Source organism: Erpetoichthys calabaricus, chromosome 13, assembly GCF_900747795.2.
Source record: "Erpetoichthys calabaricus chromosome 13, fErpCal1.3, whole genome shotgun sequence".
In the NCBI taxonomy this organism is placed as follows: domain Eukaryota; kingdom Metazoa; phylum Chordata; class Cladistia; order Polypteriformes; family Polypteridae; genus Erpetoichthys; species Erpetoichthys calabaricus.
Window position 1 is genome coordinate 24,747,955 of NC_041406.2, and position 24,017 is coordinate 24,771,971.

A 24,017-nucleotide genomic window follows, 5' to 3' on the forward strand; every position below is an offset into this window, starting at 1 on the left:
AAAAAAACACTGAAATACCCAATTGACAGGAGTATTCAGGCCCTTTACTCAGCACTTAATTGATGCCTATTGGCTGTGATTCCAGTCTGGTTTCTTCTTGGATCGAATGTGATAAGCTTCACTTTTAGGATTTTTCTGTCTTTCTTCTCTGCAAATTCCTTTCAAGATCTGTCTGATTAGATGGAAACCTTCAGTGGTCAGCTATTTTCAGGTCTCTCCATACTGTATATGTTTGATTGAGTTCAAGCTCAGGCTCAACTCAAGGACATTCTCAGAGTTATCCCTAAGTCACCCTGTGCTGTTATTGTTTTCTGCTTAGGTTCATTGTCCTGTTGGAAGATGAACCTATGGCCAAGTCTGTGGTCAATAGTACTCTGTTGCACCTCTACATAACAACCACTTTTTTCCACCCTCTCCAACATATACAATATTCAATATCTGGAAAATGTCTGGGATTAAAACACTTAGAGACTTGTACATAGATAATATCTTTGCATCCTATGAAGAATAATGCTTCAAATACAACTTCTTATCAACACAACTCCTTCACTACTTTCAAGCTAGAAACTTTGCTAAACAGAACCTCACCAATTTTCCTCACCTTCCACCTTGTTTTATTCCTGAAGAATTATTGATCAGTCTTGAAGACTCAGATAGCATCTCTACAATTTATAAAAATATTTTAAGGCCTCTTCCTTTCAAATACCCAAGAGTACATTGAGGAAAAGATCTGTCACTTAATATTTAAGAAAAGAAGTGTAAGGCAGTCATGCACAGAATACACTTAAACTCTATATATGCAGAGCATTCAGTCATTCAACTTAAAATCTTTTATCGAGTGCATTTATCTTGTATAAAATTGTCCGAAATGTTTCCAGGGCAAGATTCAACCTGTGAACATTGCAATCAAGCACCAGCCTCACTGAGCCACATGTTCTGGGCGTGCATCAAATTAACATTTTGGATAAAAATCTTTGCACGCCTATCAGGCAGCCTTGGCATCAGAATCATTCCTAACCCATTAACAGCTGTATTTGGTGGACTCCCAGACGGCCTTAAAGTGGAGAAAGACAAAAAAAAAACTGAAATTTCCTTTACTACACTATTGGCACATAAACTTATCTTGCTCAACTGAAAGAATCCCACCCCATGACTCTTAAGTCAGTGGGTAACCGATGTTCTATACTACTTGAAAATGGAAAAAAATCAAATTCTCACTTAGAGGATCTTTTTAAATTTTTATTAAAGTATGGCAAACCAGTGTGTTTCTTCGTGCCGGTCCCAAGCTCGGATAAATGGGGAGGGTTATGTCAGGAAGGGCATCTGGTGTAAAATTTTGCCAAAACAATATGCGGACAACAATTTTGGATGATTCGCTGTGGCAACCCCGAACAGGAGCAGCCGAAAGAAGAAGAAGATGGCAGGATCTAATCAATAGCATTTTAGAATAAACCTTCCATTTCAGGGAAAAGGATACCCCTCTTTTCTTGCTCCTTTTATGGAGAGCTTTGATTGCTGTCTCTTCTCTCTTTCTCTTGGGTGGGGGTCAAATTTTGCTTTGATTTGTTAAATTTGTTTTGACTGCATCTTTTTCTAATTAAAATTAATAAAAATATATTCAAAATGAGTACCTTGAAGCAGGTTTTCATTATGGATATCTCAGTTCACCTTAGAATTAAGGAAACATTAACTATGCAAAGAAAGGTACATTTTAATTCTGTGCTATAGACATGAAAAAAACCCCTTCTTCTTGAAAGAAGTACTACACCATCTCAGAAGGGAAAGTCCAGGGTGGGACAAAACTTAATTAAAAAGTAGGAGGATCTGGACATCCGTGTCCAAAAATGTCTTATATGAAAAGAATAATATTTGTAAGATAGACAAAACATCTTGAAGATTGAGTGGAAGGTCTGAATCGGAGTCATCATTGCCAAACTGTTGTAAGAATATTATTTTTACAATTACTTATAGTATATTTTGTATTTAATCTTGTATAGTATAGTGTCTTTAATTTACTGTATATACTTATATAAACAAGCTAAACTCTTTTAACATTAATTTGGTCTAGATTCCTACCTTTTTCTGGTCAATTTAGAAATTTCATTAAAAGGCTAAGCAAGGTTAGGGATGTTAAATACAGGTCTGTGAGACAATGGCTTACAGCAGGTAAGCAAACTTGGTAAAGTCTCAGTACCAGGTGTTAGGACCAGAGATCTGGGACTGCAGGGTGAACCTTAAGGTCCCTAAGGTCACCACTGTTTCCATCTCTCTTACTTCTTAGTCTGGGAAATAGAGAGAAACATAACCTGCGTCTCCCCCCAGACCTGGATCTAAGCGCGTTGGGAAAAAAAAAACTTATCAAATGTCTAGGTTACCTAAGTAAACATTTTATCAAACACTTATCATTTCCTTGCGACTTTTCAATCAGTGCCGGTATCGTATATGCTGTTGAAATCCTGTTTTAAGTTTTGAAAAAAATTCCAGGCAGCAATAGAACATTTACATGTTTGCATTTCAGCCAGCAAAGTACCAAGACGAAGTTGCTTTGAATGCAGGAACAGTAGGCTTAACAAAGTACAATATTTGTGGTTTGGATTATACTCAAGTGCTGTATACACTTCAACTTCTACGGCTAATTAAAAATAATGCTGTTGAAAGAAAAGACTCACTTAAGTATGTCTAACGCAGGTTTTAAATTCAGAAGCAATGTAATATTTGACTCCTTTGTACTAGCTGCTTCTCCTCTATTCAACAAACATTACTTATTCATTTATTTTTCCATTACCAGCTGCAACTGCTCTTCTAGTATTGTGAGGTCTTGAGCTGATCTCATTAGATAGCTTCTAATAACTACTGAAGGTATATATAAAAGTAATTTAAGAAACAATTTCATTAGAATAATGTAAAAGTATTCAAGGTATTATGTACACTAAGTGGTTATTTTATTTGGTCCACCTTCTTTATCTAATTCAGAGTAGGACCCCCCCTCTACCCCCAGAACAACTTGACGTCTTTGAAATATGGATTCAGTAAGGTGCTGGAAATGTTCCTTAGGAATTTTGGTCCATGTTGACTTAATAGCATGACACACTCTTAGAGGAGATTTTCAGCAAATCTACCATTTCACCTCACCCCAAAAGTGCTCTGTTGGAGTAAAACCTAGAGAATGTGCAGGGCACCTTGTAAACTGAAGTCACTGTCACATTCAGGTAACCAGCTTCAGTTGATTTGTGACTAGCTTGTTATTATTTAGAAAAATTCAAACATGAGCGTCAGTAGGCTTTGCACCCTAGGAACCAAGTTACCCAAACAATTCCATAACATTTCAGTAATTATTTACTGCACTGATGCTGATCTTTCTGTTCACAAAATAGACCATTATGATAGCAATTGATGAGAAGAATTTATAATTAATTGTAGAATTATGGTATTTGAGGGTTCCTCTAGAGTGCCTCTTTCTCTTGCATGATTTGGTTCAAAAACTAATCAACACACCATCATCTTATAACACGCTTAGGTTTTGAGTTTTGTATTTTTCCTTCCTGTCATTTTAGCTCTAGACCGTCCTGAAGAAACTGTGACACACAGACACACGCACACACACACACATCATTATTGAGATATCAATGTTTTCAGTTTCGGTGACCCTAAAACATCGAGATCTGTTGAAAACTGGAGATTAAAATTTTTGACGAACCTAAAGCTTTCACTCCTACTCCATAGATGATAGGTTATGGCATAGGAGGGCGCAGAGCAAAAAAGGGTAGACTGTGGTCATAAGAAGATTAATATGGTCAGCAACAACATTAATGCATACTGTGGTTTTCAAATTATGTTAATTTGTATTAAAAGGCTTCATGTGTGACTTGAAAATATTCTCACAATGTTACACTACTATCAACTGACTGTACTGTTGACACAAAGCAGCATGGATCCGTTACGTCAAATTCTAATTCCATCACTTACATGTCATAGCTTAGACTGAAAATCCTCTGCTATTTTTACAATATTAAATGTTCAGTCTTGGTGATCATGTTCCCTCTAAATCAGGGGTCCTCAATCACAGTCCTGGAGGGCTGCAGTGGCTGCAGGTTTTTGTTCTAACCTGGTTGCTTAATTAGAAAGTAATTCTTGCCAATAATTTAATTTCATGGCTTACTAGTGCTTAAACTCTGCTATGTCAGGTAATTCTCATATCCTAGATTTTCTTCCCCTTTCTAAGGATATCATCCAAATGATTTGAAGGCTAAAATGGATGAGTAATTCTCAGTCCTTCACTTTTTTCTCTTCACTTTCCTTCCAAGTATTTAATTAAACCCAATAGTGCATGATAAATACACAGAGGTGTGAATGGAAACAAGCTAAATGGAGAAATGCTCTTTTGTCATTTGCATGTTATTGGTAATTAGGAGCCATTAAAAATCAAGACTACAGCTGTTTAAGACTAAAATGAGCAATAAAAGATCAAAATCTTAATGAGCGAGACAACTAAAGTGAAGCAAAAGTGTTACTTGAGCAATAAGGGCTTCTTATTAAGCAACTGGGTTGGAGCAAAAACCTGCAGCCACTGCGGTCCTCCAGGACTGTGATTGAGGACCCTTGCTTTAAAGCCTTATCTTCCTATTCTTAGCTGACAGGAGTAGAACACAACATGACCTTCTGTTGCTGTAGTTCATGTGTTCCAAGGTCCAATGCTTTATACATTTGGAGATGCACTTCTGCACATCACTATTGTAAAAAGCTCTTTTTGAGTATTTGTGTCCATTCCGTTAAACTGAAAGAACCTGACCATTCTTCTCTGACCTGTCTTTCTTGAGAAAAAGGCATTTTCACCCACAGAACTGCCACTCAAAGTGTATTTTTAGTTGATTGCACTATTCTGTTTAAAGTCTACTGACTATAATGTGAGAAAATCCCAGCAGAACAGCTGGTTCTGAGATGTTGAAAACACTATCTGTGATAACAATCAGGCCTCAATCAAAGTCTCTTAGATCAGGAGTCCCCAACTCTGGTCCTGGAAGACCACAGTGGCTACAGGTTTTCATTCTAACCCTTTTCTTAATTAGTGTCCTGTTTTTGCTGCTAATTAACTTTTTTTGAATTAATTTTAAATGACTTGCTCATGAAGACTCAGACCCCTTAATTGTTTCTTTTTACTTAATTAGTTGCCAAACATAATGAGATACAAAATGAGCCAAAACATGACCAGCAAACTGTGTCCATCATACAATATCTGAAAATAAAGAAAGATGAAGGTCTCGGAAATGTTGATCTGCTCATGTCCCCAAAACATTTTAACAGTGCTCTTAGAAAAGAGAAAGTCAACACAATGCACAATAAGAGCAGCAACAAGTCATAGAATTAAAGAACGGGTTAAATTAATGAGAAGACTCGGCGCTTAATTAAGCAACTGGTTGGAGTGAAATTGGTTGGAGTTTGAGTCCCTGACTTAGGTGGTCTTCTGTTGGCTCACTCATTTCACATTTCATTTCTGTTTGGGTGCTGTTTAAGGAAAGAAATGAAGCAATTCAGAGGAATGATGAAAAAATTCAGGGGAACAAATCTAAAGAAAAAACAAGTCAATTGAAATTAATTCAAAAGAAGTTAATTAGCAGCAAAAACTGGTCACTAATTAAGAAAAGGGTTAGAATGAAATCCTGTAGCCACTGTGGTCCTCCAGGACTGGAGTTGGGGAACCCTGTCTTAGATGACATGTCTTCCAAATTCTAGTGTTTGGTCATAAAATGATTAAACCCCTTGACCAAGTCTGCATGCTATATATATATATATATATATATATATATATATATATATATATATATATATATATTGAGTGGCTGCTCAGAGGAGTGGACTATTTGTGTTAATGACCAGATGGATAGAACAAAGAGGCCTTAGTTTTAATTTATATATTTATATTAGAGACATTTTATATTCCTACCATCTCAATGTGGTCCCCTGTATTTCAAAACATTTATATCAGTGTTCCATAAGCTTCTGAATGTGAAATCAGTTAGGGACCACTTACTCCACCACCTGCAATTGGATGTCCTATTTTAGTAGTATTAAAGTTTCCTCTGTTATTAGTCTTGTGTTGGTGAGAATGTTGGCTCTAGTTCAATTACTAGTTGACTCTGTGTTTTTACTACTTGTCCAGTGATTTCTTAACATCTCCATCTTCTCATATACACTTTTGCTTGATAAGGCATTTTTCACACACTGGATTCAAACATTTAATATTTTCTGCCCACAAAAGGTCAATAGCAGCAGGGTTCCAAACCACCAGACAGTTGCTAAATCTCAACAACCTAGCTCACAAAACTGACTTGGAAGCAAAAAAGTTTGGAAACATTATACAGTATATAAACAGAGATTTTTTTTAAAGTCTTAATGTGATATTCCAAATAGTTTATAACATAATGTAAAATTCTGTAAGACACTTCATTCAATTTATAGTTGTAAGAAGTTATAGTGCCTATCTGTAGCATCACTGGGAAAAAGGCAGGAAAGAACCTGAAGACTGCCAGGTCTATCATCAACACTAATACCAGGCCAATCTGGAAACACCAATTGACTTAAACTGCATGTAGTACCCATACAGAAACAAGGGAAACAATCAGACTCAACATTGACACTAAGCAATGTCTAAGCTTAGGATACTGGATTTGTGAGTTACCAAAGTTCCCCATTGTGTTGTCCACATATATTTTATTATCCTAGAAAATTATAGCATGTATTGCCTATTAGGTAATTTAGAATAGTCTATACAGTATACCCATCCTCCAAATACACCTATCATGAGCATTGTTGAAGGGAAAGCTGCAGACTATCCCAGCAGGCATTGGATGTAAGGCAAGAACAGTCAATGGACACACACACAGGGCTAATTTACTACTGCCAATCCACTTAACCGGCACACAATGGTAGAAAATATTAAAATGTATTTAAATAGATTAAGTTCTACTATATAATACAGTATTGATCAAAATGTTTTATGATTCATTTTATGCATATATGTATAAATAATAAAACATTAGATTAAACATACACCATGCAGCATATGGTAAATTAAAAATATTAATCTGAACCTAACTTCATGAAGATTCTTAGATTCAGGATCTCGATATTACATACCATTTTTTATTTTATAACCTGAAAACTGAACTTGAAATGAATAAATAATGTTAAATGTATTTTTCTATTATACAATTTTGATCTGTCAAGTATTGTGTCACAGTTGACCAAGCTTAACAGGCTTGCATCATGAATAATATATTTGAAAATATGGTTCTCCGCTGATTTCATTAAAAAGACTCATTCGTGAACATTTTAATCTGCAAAATTGAATTCAAAGTGACATTAAAATAACACTAGTTTCTTACTTCATGAAGGAGCCTGCCTACTAGATACTGACAATCTTAGCATTTTTATATTCAAATAAGGTTGTTTCAAGAAAATAATTGGTTTTCTCATTTGACAAATACTGATAGTGGCATATGGAAAAAACATATTACTCATTTATGTGATGCACTGAGTTGACAGTAAGATACCAATTTTAAAGCATATTTTATGAGACATTCTAATGAGAAAATGCTTAAGAATGTTAAAGTGTCATGAGATAGTATTATGAATGGAAGCTGAATTTCTACAACCTGTCATAAACCATCCAGTCCCTGGAATTTGATGCTTTCCTTTGAACATGCAGTATTTTAAATTGGCATTTTTATTTTTATATTGACTATCAAATGTAAACTATTTCAACAGTCATATTCTTTTAAAATACAAATTGTACAAACGTGATTTTTTTCTTGTCCTAAGGAATGAATATCTTTTCGTTTCAGCAGCAGAGGTTTTTCTAATATCCACTGCTTCCTAAGGCTATTATTTCCTGGCCATGATCATGCTAAGCACATGAACAAGAGACAAGCAATCCTGATTGGAACATCCATACATCTTCAACAGCATTAGTCCTTTCATGCATTTTTCTCGATAAGTTTGAGTCACAGTAAGCTGGACACAAAAACATGAAGAAGTGCAGGACCCTACGTTAGCCCATTGGAGGAGTTTTCATTGACAATTATAATAAAACCATTTGTAATCCATACTTTATTATTTGGAAAAATTGCACACACACTTCTACAATCTGAGTTAAGAAGAAAATTTATGCTAAAATAGAAAAACTTTTTTTTTTTTAATGCTTGGATGTAGTACCCGAATATATTTTAATAATGCATAGTGTAAGAATTCAGACCCCATCATTTTTTTCACATTTTTCTATATTACATTAAAATGATTTTTTCCTCGACATCAAGCAACACTCAGTACCCAGAATGACAAACCAATAACAGGATTTTGGAAATTGCTGCAAACGTACACAAGTATACAGACCCTTTGCTGTGACACACGAAATCTGGATCGGGGCATCCCATTCTATTGATCCTCATTGTAATGTTCCTAGACCTTGTTTGGAGTCCAAGTGCGGTCAATTCAATTGATTATGCATGATTAGGAAAGGTACACACACATGTAAAGTCAAATGAAAAAGATTGGGAACCCCTCTCAGCCTGCATAATAATTGACTCTACTTTCAACAAAAAAGATAACAGTGGTATGTCTTTCATTTCCTAGGAACATCTGAGTACTGGGGTGTTTTCTGAACAAAGATTTTTAGTGAAGCAGTATTTAGTTGTATGAAATTAAATCAAATGTGAAAAACTGACTGTGCAAAAATGTGGGTCCCCTTGTAATTTTGCTGATTTGAATGCATGTCACAGCTCAATACTGATTACTTGCAACACCAAAATGGTTGGATTTGCCTTGAACTTCATAGATCCATAGGTCCAATCATGAGAAAAGGTATTTATGGTGGTCAATTGCAAGTTGTGCTTCCTTTGACTCTCCTCTGAAGAGTGACAGCATGGGATCCTCAAAGCAACTCTCAAAAGATAAGATCTGAAAACAAAGATTGTTCAGTCTCATGGTTTAGGGGAAGGCTACAAAAAGCTATCTCAGAGGTTTAAACTATCAGTTTCAACTGTAAGGAATGTAATCAGGAAATGGAAGGCCACAGGCACAGTTGCTGCTAAACCCAGGTCCGGCAGGCCAAGAAAAATACAGGAGCGGCATATGTGCAGGATTGTGAGAATGGTTACCGACTACCCACAGATCACCTCCAAAGACCTGCAAGAACATCTTGCTGCAGATGGTGTATCTGTACATCGTTCTACAATTCAGCGCGATTTGCACAAAGAACATCTGTATGGCAGGGTGATGAGAAAGAAGCCCTTTCTGCACTCACGCCACAAACAGAGTCACTTGTTGTATGCAAATGCTGAGTTATTTGGTCATTACAAAAAGCACTTTGCATGGTGGAAGAAGAACACCACATACCAAGAAAAGCACCTGCTACCTACTGTCAAATTTGGTGGAGGTTCCATCATGGTGTGGGGCTGTGTGGCTAGTTCAGGGACTGGGGCCCTTGTTAAAGTCGAGGGTCAGTTGAATTCAACCCAATATCAACAAATTCTTCAGGATAATGTTCAAGCATCAGTCACAAAGTTGAAGGTACACAGGGGTTGGATATTCCAACAAGACAAAGACCCAAACCACAGTTCGAAATCTACAAAGGCATTCATGCAGAGGGAGAAGTACAATGTTCTGGAATGGCCGTCACAGTCCCCTGACTTGAATATCATCGAAAATCTATGGGATGATTTGAAGCAGGCTGTCCATGTTCAGCAGCCATCAAATTTAACTGAACTGGAGAGATTTTGTATGGAAGAATGGTCAAAAATACCTCCATCCAGAATCCAGACAGTCATCAAAGGCTATAGGAGGACAGTGTCTAGAGGCTGTTATATTTGCAAAAGGAGGCTCAGCTAAGTATTGGTGTATTATCTCTGTTCTGGTGCCCAAATTTATGCACCTGTCTAATTTTGTTATGATGCATATTGCATACTTGATGTTAATCCAATAAGTTTAATGTCACTGCTGAAATACTACTGTTTCCATAAGGTATGTCATATATTAAAAGGAAGTTGCTACTTTGAAAGCTCAGCCAATGATAAACAAAAATCCAAAGAATTAAGAGGGGTTCCCAAACTTTTTCATATGACTGTACATGGAAGGTTTCAGAGCTGTCAATGTGCATCAAAGCAAAAACCAAACCATGTAGCTGGAGGAATTGCCTGCAGAGCTTACAGTCAGGATTGTGTCTACAAAAAAAAACAAAAACGCATTGGAGTCTCCCAAGAGCAGACTTGTCTTCATAATTCTTAAATGGAAGTTTGAAACAATCACAACTCTTTCTAGAATTGGACATCCAGCCAGGCTGAGCAATTATGGGGGAAGGGTCATGGAAAGACAGGTGAACATGAACCCTGATATGTTCAGGGAGCCTGTGTGGAAATGGGAGAAGCTTCTAGAAGGACAACCATCACTGAAAAGCTCCACCAATCTGGGCTATTCTATATTACAGAGTGGCAAGACAGAAGTAAAAGACACATTGGCATCTAAAGGAATTTCAGACAGTGAGAAATAAGATTCATTAGTATGATGAAACTAAAATTGGCACCATGTCTGGAGGAAACCAGATACTGCTCATCACTTCTGCAGTATCATTCCAGCAGTTAAGAATGGTAGTGGCAGCATAAAACTGTGGGTTTATTGTTCAGCAACGTAGATTGTGAGATTAGAAATGGTCGAGGGAAAGCTGAATGGAGCAAGATACAGAGATAACTTTCATGAAAACTTGCTTCTAAGCCTTCTGGACAACAGACTGGTTGTAAGGTTCCCCTTCCAATAGGACAATGACCCTAAACACAAAGCAAAGACAACACAGGAATGACTTAGGGACAGCTACATGAATCTCCTTGAGTTGCCCAGCCAAAGCGCGGACTTGAACCTAATTGAACATTTCTGGAGAGACCTGAAAATAGCTGTCCGCTGATGGTTTCCAGAGAACCTAACAGAGCTTGAGTGGGTCTGCCAAAGATGTGCAGAAAATTCTCAAATCCAGTTGTGCAAAGGTATCAGTTCCTAGAAGACTAGCAGGCTGTAGTTGCTGTTAAAAGGATCTTCACCTAAGTACAGAGTCATAGGTCAGAATATTTCTGCCAATGTGATATTTCAGTTTTTATATTTTTATCAATCCATCCATCCATTATCCAACCTGCTATATCCTAACTACAGGGTCACGGGGGTCTGCTGGAGCCAATCCCAGGCAACACAGGGTGCAAGGCAGGAAACAAACCCCAGGCAGGGCGCCAGCCCACCGCAGAGAGCACACACACACACACACACACACACAAGGGACAATTTAAAATCGGCAATGCACCTAACATGCATGTCTTTGGACTGTGGGAGGAAACCAGAGTACCTGGAAGAAACCCATGCAAACATGGGAACAACATGTAAACTCCACACAGGGAGGACCCGGGAAGCGAACCCAGGTCTCCTTACTGCAAGGCAGCAGTGCTACCACTGCGCCACCGTGACGCCATTATTTTTATTAAACTTGCAAAAAATTCTAGAATTCTATATTCACTCTGTCAGTCTGTGGTATTGAGTGTTGCTTGATGTGGAGAAAAAAATAATTTAAAATGATTTTAAGGCTGCAACATTGAACAATATGAAGAAAAGTAAAATGGGCACTTTCTTAATCCATTGTAGTCTAGTTTGCAGAGTACATTATATGGCAACACCCTGAGTGTACACTGATGTACACCATAAAGGCAGTGAAAAAATAAACCATCCTAATTTTTGTAAGAACTTTAATACTACATATTAATTCTACCTATCATGATCTATTCTGACACAAGAGAGATATTCAAATGCATTGAAATGCAGTAGTAAAAAACACAATATTGTATAGTGAAAAAATATCCAAGAAATCTTTGATCCAATATTTAAAAAACAGTGTACTGTATATGCCACAAATTTTAAATCTTGCAGTGTTGCAAGGAAATGTGATCTAAGACCAAGTATACATAACTAACAAAAAAGAAAACATTAATTTGTCAATATCCTAAAGAAAGTAGACCTTTTGGGGCCCACTTTCGTAAGAAAAGACAAAGACAAAAGCTAGCTGACTTCAGCCGCATGGATGTCTGGGCTTAATCCACACAAAATAACCAGGAGCAGAATGAGTTAATGAAACTTACATGGTGCCACAAAGTGCTAACATTATTTAATTCAATTCAGTAATTTCCTGCTTTAAATATGAGATACTGCATCACTTGTTCTGCCCCTGCAGTTGCTGATATTCATTCAGTTAAATAGTATGAGGCAGCAGAATTAATTTATTTTTAAAACAAAATGTATTACTTATTAAATTCTGTCCATACTGCTACAAGTTTAAATAACAAAAAATTAAGAAAAATGTTTAGCTCTTAAAATAACAAATATTAAATGCACAGAACAGGAATAAAAACTAGAAATGTAAACTTTTGAAATATTTTTGTGACCTGAACAAGTTAAAACATTTAAATTACGCATTAAAAAAACAAGAAAATATTCCCATTTCCTGGTAAAAGAGGTCAACATTTACAAACACACCAAGAATATTAACATAAATGTTTGCTTGGAGGCATTGCTGACAAACTGTTCCATTACAAGCCCTACAAAGCAATTTCCAAAATGAAATCCACAATGCACTGTGCTATGTAACTCACCAGCTCGGTATGTATTTTAAGATGCGCTTGAAGCTTATATTTGTCTGGCGTTGTATATTCACAGCCTTCAGTGGGGCACTTGAGGAGAATATTGCTGTGTTTCTGAATGACATGACGTTTCAGACAGTTTTTCGTAATGGAGGAATAGCTGCACTGGGAGCAATAATAGAGATGCTCACGGGTATGAGTGCGGATGTGCATATCATAATGCACTTGATACCAAAAAAGTTTACCTAGAAGAAAAAAAAGGGTTAGTTTCAAATAAAAACAATAAAATTAACACATCATGCAAATGTTTTAATACCCAAAGTTTTTTTTTTGCCTACAATAGCACCCAGCTACCAGAGCTACCTAGAATGTAAAGACAGAAGAAAAAATAACAATATATGTGTATCTATCTATCTGTCTATAAACCAGTAACGGCACACTGCACGATAACGTGCAGTGAATACACTTGACTTGAGCATTCCTAGTTTCATCCTCTTTCTTTCTCTGTACGTTTATCATTTGTTTGCTCAGAGGTTGATGCGCTTGCTGCTTCCTAAGCAGCTCTTCTTTTCTCCACCCTAGCGGCCCGCTTCTTCTCTTCTTTCGTCGGCATCTTTTTGCATTAAAACTGATCGAGTCAGTATTTGTGTTGCAATTACTTGGTATGTTTTCATTAATTTTTCACTGAAGCTGGCACTTAAGTCTCCAATCTACCTCAAGAATGATTTAAGATATGAAGAGGTACGGGAAGTGACCACGAAGGTGGTAGGGAATGAGAATGACGCCTGTGTGCATGTACTCCATGGCCGCCCTGCCGAGAGTTGATTCTACAATAAAATAAAATAAAAATAAAAAGAGGAATAACCTTGGAGGTCAATCATCACCCCGAAAGCGGATAGTAGACATCACGTAGTATATGTGTACCAAATTTCAGGTCAATAGTTCAAATGGTTTGTGAGCTACAGGTGATTTAAAATCCTGGACAGACAAATGGACAGCCACGGTAGAGTATTATATAAGAAGATATATATAGTCACACATGTGTGCTATGCTGTATGCTTGTTGTATATAAATATAGAAGGTCACTTCCTTTTCCAAAAATGGGTGGGTAGCTCCTTTACTCCTTCCACTTGTGCTTACTTTGCTTTTGTGCACTTAAAACCTGAAATAATTTGACAATTGGGTTATGCAAAGAGAGGACAGTTGAACATTTCAAAATACTGCTTAAAACTGGGTATCTGTGAGGTCAAATATCACTGCATGACTGACTGTGATTGTGAGTGCTTGACAGTGCACAGTAAGTTGCTGGAACAATGTCCAAATTTGGCAACTGCACTGTGCCCAATGCTTGATGGATGGTGCAACTACTGTTACAGATTTATCTTTTCTTGACAAAAAAATCAGCTCCGTCTCTACCCCAACCAATGCGTTATTTGTCATAGCAGAAATAACTACCATTGTAATTTGTGCCCTATCCAGGTTTTTTTTCCAGCAATGTGTTTGATACTGAGCCTCGAGAATTGAATGAGGTTGGTGTGAAAAAGAATGGATGGATGGATATAAGTTGTCAATGTTGCTTTAGATAATAGTAATAGCTAAACAAAAAAAAAAATATTCCCATTTGTAGTATGTTGCTCCTCAAGACAGTTTGTAGCAGCACTAACAAATTTTATTAAGATAGGATGAGAAGGAACAACTGAGGCAAGTTTCAGCACAACATAACATTTTATTCTTAATGTGCACTCTGGAAAAAAGAATATCCATGTATTAAATAGTTCTTAATGCCAATCCTACCACTTTATAATGTCCAAGAAGAAATCTAATTTGCTTGATTTCATTGTATTCATGAAAGGTCTTTATCTATATAAAAATAACATATCATTATCCTTAAAAGCATGATAGCAGGGATATTTTCTGTCTCTCTCTCATTTTTTCTTTCACCGTTAACAAAGGAGAAATTGCAATATTAGAGGTAGATATACTGGCAAATAATCTTATAGGCAAACTAAGAATGAATTTATCACAACCAATAAATATAGCAGGATGCAAAAGTATGGTCAACTCTCATAAAACTGCACATTTAGCTGAATCCTTAACTTAAAATAATATAACCTGACCTCTTATACATTATATATTTATTTGCATTCCACTCAATAAAACTCCTAACAATTATTTATACTTATTTTTACCATCCCATAATTAAAAAAGAAAAAATATAAAATGGACTAGTTTTGTAAGACATGGAAAGCATGGATCTATTTGTTTGTCTCTGAAAAAAATATCAATAACTTCTTAGAGTATAACAGCTTTTCAACAGTTTGTATTATAGAAAGCATTTTCAGACGTTTTCTTTACGAACATTTCCCTGTCGTTTATATGAAAAATGAGGTAAAATTATGCTTATAGTCCTTTCATTATCTTCTATTCTGTTATACATAATAGTGCTACATTGCAAAAATGCATATTTATTGATATACGCAAAGAAAATGCTGTAAGACATTATGGATTCAATTCATGGCTTATTTTCCATCAAAGTCTAAAATAGTAAATAAAGTACTCAGCTAGCTGCAAGTCTCTTATTTGCAGGTATTTAATACTGCAGAACAAAACAAACCATGTTGAGTTTTGAGAATTACAAATAAAGATACAAATGCAACAAAACATTTGCTAAATTTCAATCTACATTTTTATTTGTTTATCACTAGCTTTAACAGTTATAGGACCATAATGTTTGCAAGTTTTTCAACGTTAAAAGAAATGACAAACAATGCAAGATCCACAGAAGTAGATTTGACGAAATTCACATGAATAAAATATCAAAGCAAATATAAAATTTAAAGATAACAATAGTCATCATCTCCAACAGTCAATAAATATCTACTTTACCATAAACACACTTTGGCCATTGAATTACTCTATGCATCTCAAAGTTTGTGAAAATCTTTCTGTATTCAGTTTATTTTTTTATGGAACAATTTCTAGTACCTATAAAATATTCTCCCCTTTTGAAGTATTCACATTTTGTTTGTTAATGTGTCTCATGCACGTGTGCATGGGAGGCAGTCTAAGGGCTTATCTGAGGGTAAGCTACAGAGACATTCAGAAGGGAAGACCACTTACAACTCCACCTACATCTGGTACCAGACCACGCCCTTCTGACGACCTCACTTCCCTTCCTATCCCGCCTCTTCCTGCCAAGAAAATATAAAGACCAAACCCTCCACTCACCAAATCAGTCTGTCTTGATCACTGACTCAGTCTTTTATGATCACTCTCTGCCCGTTGTTAGTGGTGGTGACAATACACAGGGTGGACTCCCTAAAACTTTATCATTGTTTTTCTGTTTTGTTCACATACATTAAACAAAGGTCAAATTGCTAAACAGAACAAAAATATCAAAAAGGCAGGAAATCCAAAGAACAAGAATAAACTTTAAGAAGAGAACTCAGCAACACCCAAGTGCATACAATGTACCACAGAGGGACTACAATTGACATGAGCCTATATAGGGCTGGGAGCAAATTAGTAATTTTGTTAAAAGAAACCTACCACACCTTCCACATCTCAGACCCATACCAATCCCAGAGGCCAAATGGTTAGTCTCGAAAGAGACTAAGAGGGCAATCCAACAATATTGCTATTTAAGGGTTTTCCTCAACTTGGAGATTACTTCTTTCAAATGGGCTTTGGTTTATGATTTGACATAAAGAACACCCTACACAAAAATAGCATTAAGGTGCTACTGACTTGTGTTAACTATTTATGTCATATATTAATTCAGAAAATAATTACAATTTATCATCTGCAAAGGAGACTTTACCATGAGACTTTGATGAGTCAATATCTTGTTTACAACTCTGACATCTGTAATAGAATATAATTTTTTCAAATATACATTTAAATTAGTAATCCAAACATCTCAAATTTCAAACAAAAATAATAGAAATGTACAAATATGCACAATAACTAAAGGACTGAGCACAGAACTGCTAGAGAATATAAAACAAGCTGGCAAAACTGGAATGCTGCAATTGGCATGGAATAAAAGCGCACTTGTTCTGTTATAGTTGTACCTTTTTTGAAAGTGCTTATTTGATATTTGGACTTCAGTCTTCACACATTATACACTTCATGTCAACATTTTGTCGTTAGTACTAAAACAGGAAAATACTTTGTCTTTTAAGTATGTGTTCAACATTTCTTGCATTTCCTGTCATCTTAAACTTAAATAAATCTTTGTACATACGGAACACACATAAAATGCATGTGTTCCAAATAATATTTTTTTTTAGCATATACAGCTCTAGGTACTACCTCACTCCCTGATAAATAAGGCTTGAGCTGGGAGAAAGAATTTTGCCATTTCTGTGGCGGTGGGAGGATGGGATAGCAGGCTGCTTGCTGCTTTTGCTTATCGACACATTTACACGACAAAAGATGCTGATGGAGAGGTGCAAATGGATTTAAGGTGGGCCGTATTTACAAGTTTTTTCGTAGGCTTTGGTAATTCTAGTGTTAAAAAACCGTCTAATAAGCAGATGATAAGGACCTTGAGGAATGAAGAAAGATGGGTTCATGGTTTTAGCCATCGTGATATTGTCAAGTCTCAGCCAGTGTTCCTCCCCCTGGCTGGGGTTCAAATTAATGTTTTATGTCTCATTTGTTCATTTTTGATTCATTGATTTGTGTTGATTATGAAGCTGTTAGTTTTTATTTTTCTTTTGATTATTTACCTTATTCCTTGTTTTTTTATTTTGTTTATATATGTAAGCTACCTGTGTTATGTTAAAAGGCAGGGCCACCTGCCAATTGCCACCAGTCGATACCCTCCTTAATATAAATCTGGAGACTCTCCCACAGTTCCTGGTGGTTCATTTGAATGTTCCTGGGAGTGGTAAGTTTATTTGTGTTATTGTGAATTCTGTTATTATCAGAACTCTGAACAGTTCAACTTTCTGCTTTGTTCTTTGTAATCTGTCTTGGGACTTGTTTGATTTGGATTGCCTTTGTGTTTAAGGCAATTCCATTTTGCTTTTGTGCTCTATGGGGTTTCATTGTGATTGGAATACTACTTGTGAAGAATAAACCCTTTATTAATAAAGACTTGGTGCTTGCCTATTATTATAAGATGTGGTTTGACAGTGACATCCCCCTCTATTGGGCATTATTGGAAGAGTTTGGGACTGTGTGCTTTGGAACGCCAAGTTCATAACAGATATGTCCAAGTTTGAAGATTTGTGAGCTCTCTCTTGTTCTGATTTATAAACAAGCTTCTCTAAAATTCATGAGAATCATTTATGCAAGCTGTATGAGGAATTGTATAGGGTAAGGCAAGGTTGATAAAGGCAGAAACAGGAAGCAAAATTACTTAGAACACAAAAAGAAATGTCCAGTTTAACAGGAAGACAAATGCAGAATTGAAATAAAATATAGGCGTGTCAATAATAAGAGTGAATTGATTTGGGCATGTGGAGACAAAATGTAGGTGATATTGAGTGAAAATATGTATTTGGTGGTCCACATCAATGATAGACTGGACTGATCCCGTACCACAGATGAACTATATAAGAAAGGGAGCAGTTTCTGTCTTCTTAGGAGAGTGTGCTCCATTAGTGTGTGTGGTGACCTCCTGTACAAATTCTACAACTATGTTATAGCCACTGTGATTTTCTAGGCTCTGGTGTGCTGGCCCAATAACATCACTTCAAGAGAGGCTCAACTCAATAACCTGATTAAAAAGGTAAGCTCAGTTAAGGGGCACACTCTGGACCCACCAAAAGTAGCAGTTGACTAGGGAATGAAGTCCAAACTGATGGACATTTTGAACAGGGCTGCACACTCTCTTTATGACAAGAATTATTTGGCAAAAGCATGTCTAGAAATGCTATTGGGGGATCCTTTATACATATATCAATACATTTTGACTGTGCCTGCTCTTTTGATCTTTAGCCAAGTCCGAATTAATTAACTAATTATAGTGTGTATTTCAGGGGGATTTATGTTGTTTGTTACAATGTTTACTATTTATTGAGCTTCTGTAAAAACCTACATTTTCCTGACTTGGGACAAATAAAGGATCATCTATCAACACTATGTAGCCAAAAGTTTGTGGACACCCAGCATCACACCTGCATAAGCTTGTTGGACATCCCATTCCAAAACCGTGGGCATTAATACTGAAATGGTTCCCCCTTTGTGGCAACAACAGTTCTCATTCTGATTTTGCTTCCAGAGGCAATTTGAAACTCTGTTGTGAGTGGTGCAACAGAAGAAAGGCGTTTTTTACATGCAACGTATTTCAGCATTTAGTGGCCCCATTCTATGAGTATGTGTGGTCTACCACTTTGTGGCCAAGCTGTTGTTGCTCCTAGACACTTTCAATTCACAATAACAGCACATCCACAGTAATCCACAATAATATCCACAATTGACAGGAAAAGATCTAACAAAGACAAAATTTAATTTACTGACTTGTAGCAAAGGTGGCATTCTATGACAGTGCCACATTTAAAATCACTGAGCTCTTCAGTATGACCCATTCTACTCCCAATGTTTTCCAATGAAAATTGCATGGCTACGTGTTTGATTTTATGCATCAGTTAACAATGGCTGTGGCTGAAACACATGAACTCAATAATTTGGAGGGGTGTCCACATATTTTTGGCCATACTATGTGCTAAGAAGGATCTTTTCTGCTCTGTGCTATCAGGCAATTAAATGCTTCCTCCTGACTTACTCTTTAAGTTCATTTGAAAATTTCAGAATAATATACATTTATTTATATATTTTGATCTAGCGATTGATCTAGTGCTTGATTAATTGCCTGTATTATTTGTCCTGTGAGTCTGTATCCTTGTTTTCTATGTTTCTGCTGCTGTATGAATCTAAATTTCCCCTTGGGCTTAATAAAGTTAATCTAATCTAATCTAACCTAACCTAACTTAATGCAATCCAATACAGTGCATGTTTCTATCTATTTATCTATCTATCTACAGTGGTGTGAAAAACTATTTGCCCCCTTCCTGATTTCTTATTCTTTTGCATGTTTGTCACACAAAATGTTTCTGATCATCAAACACATTTAACCATTAGTCAAATATAACTCAAGTAAACACAAAATGCAGTTTTTAAATGATGGTTTTTATTATTTAGGGAGAAAAAAAATCCAAACCTACATGGCCCTGTGTGAAAAAGTAATTGCCCCCTTGTTAAAAAATAACCTAACTGTGGTGTATCACACCTGAGTTCAATTTCTGTAGCCACCCCCAGGCCTGATTACTGCCACACCTGTTTCAATCAAGAAATCACTTAAATAGGAGCTGCCTGACACAGAGAAGTAGACCAAAAGCACCTCAAAAGCTAGACATCATGCCAAGATCCAAAGAAATTCAGGAACAAATGAGAACAGAAGTAATTGAGATCTATCAGTCTGGTAAAGGTTATAAAGCCATTTCTAAAGCTTTGGGACTCCAGCGAACCACAGTGAGAGCCATTATCCACAAATGGCAAAAACATGGAACAGTGGTGAACCTTCCCAGGAGTGGCCGGCCGACCAAAATTACCCCAAGAGCGCAGAGACGACTCATCCGAGAGGTCACAAAAGACCCCAGGACAACGTCTAAAGAACTGCAGGCCTCACTTGCCTCAATTAAGGTCAGTGTTCACGACTCCACCATAAGAAAGAGACTGGGCAAAAACGGCCTGCATGGCAGATTTCCAAGACGCAAACCACTGTTAAGCAAAAAGAACATTAGGGCTCGTCTCAATTTTGCTAAGAAACATCTCAATGATTGCCAAGACTTTTGGGAAAATACCTTGTGGACTGATGAGTCAAAAGTTGAACTTTTTGGAAGGCAAATGTCCTGTTACATCTGGCGTAAAAGGAACACAGCATTTCAGAAAAAGAACATCATACCAACTGTAAAATATGGTGGTGGTAGTGTGATGGTCTGGGGTTGTTTTCCTGCTTCAGGACCTGGAAGGCTTGCTGTGATAGATGGAACCATGAATTCTACTGTCTACCAAAAAATCCTGAAGGAGAATGTCCGGCCATCTGTTCGTCAACTCAAGCTGAAGCGATCTTGGGTGCTGCAACAGGACAATGACCCAAAACACACCAGCAAATCCACCTCTGAATGGCTGAAGAAAAACAAAATGAAGACTTTGGAGTGGCCTAGTCAAAGTCCTGACCTGAATCCAATTGAGATGCTATGGCATGACCTTAAAAAGGCAGTTCATGCTAGAAAACCCTCAAATAAAGACGAATTACAACAATTTTGCAAAGATGAGTGGGCCAAAATTCCTCCAGAGCGCTGTAAAAGACTCATTGCAAGTTATCGCAAACGCTTGATTGCAGTTATTGCTGCTAAGGGTGGCCCAACCAGTTATTAGGTTCAGGGGGGCAATTACTTTTTCACACAGGGCCATGTAGGTTTGGATTTTTTTTTCTCCCTAAATAATAAAAACCACCATTTACAAACTGCATTTTGTGTTTACTTGTGTTATATTTGATTAATGGTTAAATGTGTTTGATGATCAGAAACATTTTGTGTGACAAACATGCAAAAGAATAAGAAATCAGGAAGGGGGCAAATAGTTTTTCACACCACTGTATATAAATACAGTAATCCCTCCTCCATCGCGGGGGTTGCGTTCCAGAGCCACCCGCGAAATAAGAAAATCCGCGAACTAGAAACCATATGTTTATATGGTTATTTTTATATTGTCATGCTTGGGTCACAGATTTGCGCAGAAACACAGGAGGTTGTAGAGAGATAGGAACGTTATTCAAACACTGCAAACAAACATTTGTCTCTTTTTCAAAAGTTTAAACTGTGCTCCATGACAAGACAGAGATGACAGTTCCGTCTCACAATTAAAAGAATGCAAACATATTTTCCTCTTCAAAGGAGTGCCCGTCAGGAGCACAGAATGTCACATAGATAGAGAAAACAATCTCTAGCAAACAAATCAATAGGGCTGTTTTGCTTTTAAGTATGCGAAGCACCGCGGCACAAAGCTGTTGAAGGCGGCAGCTCACACCCCCTCCGTCAGGAGCAGAGAAATAGAGAGAGAGAGAGAGAGAGCCAGAGTAAAACAAAGTCAAAAATCAATATGTGCCCTTTGAGCTTTTAAGAATGCGAAGCACCGTGCAGCATGTCCTTCAGGAAGCAGCTGCACACAGAAGGTAGAAACGTCCCTATCGTCTAGGTGTGCGAACAGCCCCCCTGCTCAATCCCCATACGTCAGGATCACAGATAGTCAACGCAAGAGAGAGAGAAAAGTAAGCAATCTAGCTTCTCAGCCATCTGCCAATAGCGTCCCTTGTATGAAATCAACTGGGCAAACCAACTGAGGAAGCATGTACCAGAAATTAAAAGACCCATTGTCCGCAGAAACCCGCGAAGCAGCGAAAAATCCGCGATATATATTTAAATATGCTTACATATAAAATCCGCGATGGAGTGAAGCCGCGAAAGGCGAAGCGCGATATAGCGAGGGATCACTGTAGAGAAAATTGAAAAAATGCAACCAGGAGGGTGGCTGTACAAAATGGGTATGAAAGCGATATTAAATTATTCCAGAAAATTCTGCCTCATTTTTACCAAACCAGTAGAAAGTGAAAGAAGTAAGTTTGGAGAACATCCAGGCAAACCTAATAAACCTAGATAATGATTGTTAAAAGGGTTGTTGATGTCTGTAGCTGAGTGTTAGTACAGTTCATATCCTATGAATGAAGGTCACAGAGTATCACAAGGCAAACAGCATTTTTTAAGTTTCTTAACAATAAGCAAATTCACTCCTTTTATATAGTACTGATATATTCACTTTTCATCTGAAATATTAAATTATACAGTATGTCAGACACAGTAGAGGTTAAATGAATTCATTAAAAATGTACCATTTATCTGCTCTCCCATCCTCTCTTTCACTTGTAACGGTCATAGGGTGCGACAGCTAAACTGTATACGCTGTGATGCTGTAAAGTTCCCCACAGTGCCACTGAATTATTTTATTGCTATAAGATTATTGTATAGATGGGAAAGCTCCCAACCTGGACTTAAGCTGTAAGTGAATAACTTCGTGTTATAAGTGAACACATTATGCAGAGATTCCATTGGCAATATCTGTTACAATAAAACATTATTTTAGAATTTAACTGAAATATTTTAAGTCTGTCCATTAATTGTAGACATTTCAACAGAATGCTACCACAAGTCTTGATCAAAGTAAAGCAAAGACATTATACATCTATATTATTGTATCCTTCTAGTTTGTAGCAAACCAAATAGTCTATGCTTCAGAACTTTGCATCAGGTCCACTGCTCCATGCTTTTGTTGCAGTCCCTGTATAAAAAGATTTTTTTTACTGCAGAAGCTCACTGTAGCAGACAAGCAGTGGTATTATTTCAAATTGTGCTTTCGCCTATCTAGACTCCCATTGCGTTAAGTCAAGTTTATGTTAATGAACCTTAAATTAGGTTACTGGAAAATAATCAAAATCTTGTGTACGCAGAAGAAATTTAAATTAAAAGTGATTAGAAGCAAAAATTAAAAGACAGGTTTAATAGAAGAACAATATTTGCTAAGGCAATTGTTAATTATAATGAGGTATGCTGGGCATGCCTTTTAAAATATTTCATAAAGGCAAGTTAATCTGCAGCGTTAGTTACATTCATAGCTTTATAGTCAGACTGACATGGAAATAAAGTGACCAGTTTACATAGGAAGAACAAAGCAGTGTCACAAAAATAGAACTATGCACTAGTTTATTAGATTTCTATTATTAAAAAACAGTAGCCTAGTGGTTTGCAATGTGGTCTCGGGGCTCCAGGGTCGGAGGTTTGTGCCCTGGGTTGAGTTTATATCTTTTTTCCAGATTTCCTTGTATATTTCAGAGAGATGTGGATTAGGTTAGCCTGTGACTCTAAAATGGTTTTATAATAATTGAGCGTGGGTGTGCAAGTGAGTATACCTTGTGGACTAGCTACTCACCTTGTATCCAGTGCTGCTGGGATAGCTTGGTGCCACCCACATCCCCAAATTAGAACAGTCAAAAAGTGAAAGTATTAAAAACAATCTGCTCCAAACATCTTGATACTATGTCTGATGAAATGTGTTGGGGCTATGCAGGAATTGAGATTTTGCGGGGAAGATGTGGAGGATTCGCTGATAAAGCGCACTGCCGCACTCACCACATGACGAACCACTCGGACTGAGTGCAGTAAAACACAATAAAAATCCTACCTTGCATTACATTTTGTAAATCTGCCCCAGCACTATGCCTCTCAACAACCTTTAATTTGTGCTAACCTTTAAGGCACAAAGTATAGTCAACATTTTATTTGGGGTTTAAAT

At 36.9% G+C, this 24,017-nt stretch overlaps 1 protein-coding gene across 3 annotated transcripts in view; it reads right to left on the reverse strand.

The window, feature by feature from the left end:
• Positions 1-24,017, reverse strand: part of LOC114664097 (zinc finger protein ZFAT-like) — a 179,955-nt gene that overhangs the window by 92,241 nt on the left and 63,697 nt on the right. For all 3 annotated transcript variants that reach the window (XM_051936012.1, XM_051936011.1, XM_051936010.1), the window contains exon 7: positions 12,672-12,904. In XM_051936012.1, coding sequence (XP_051791972.1) covers positions 12,672-12,904 — 233 coding nt within the window. The remainder of the gene's footprint in view (positions 1-12,671; positions 12,905-24,017) is intronic.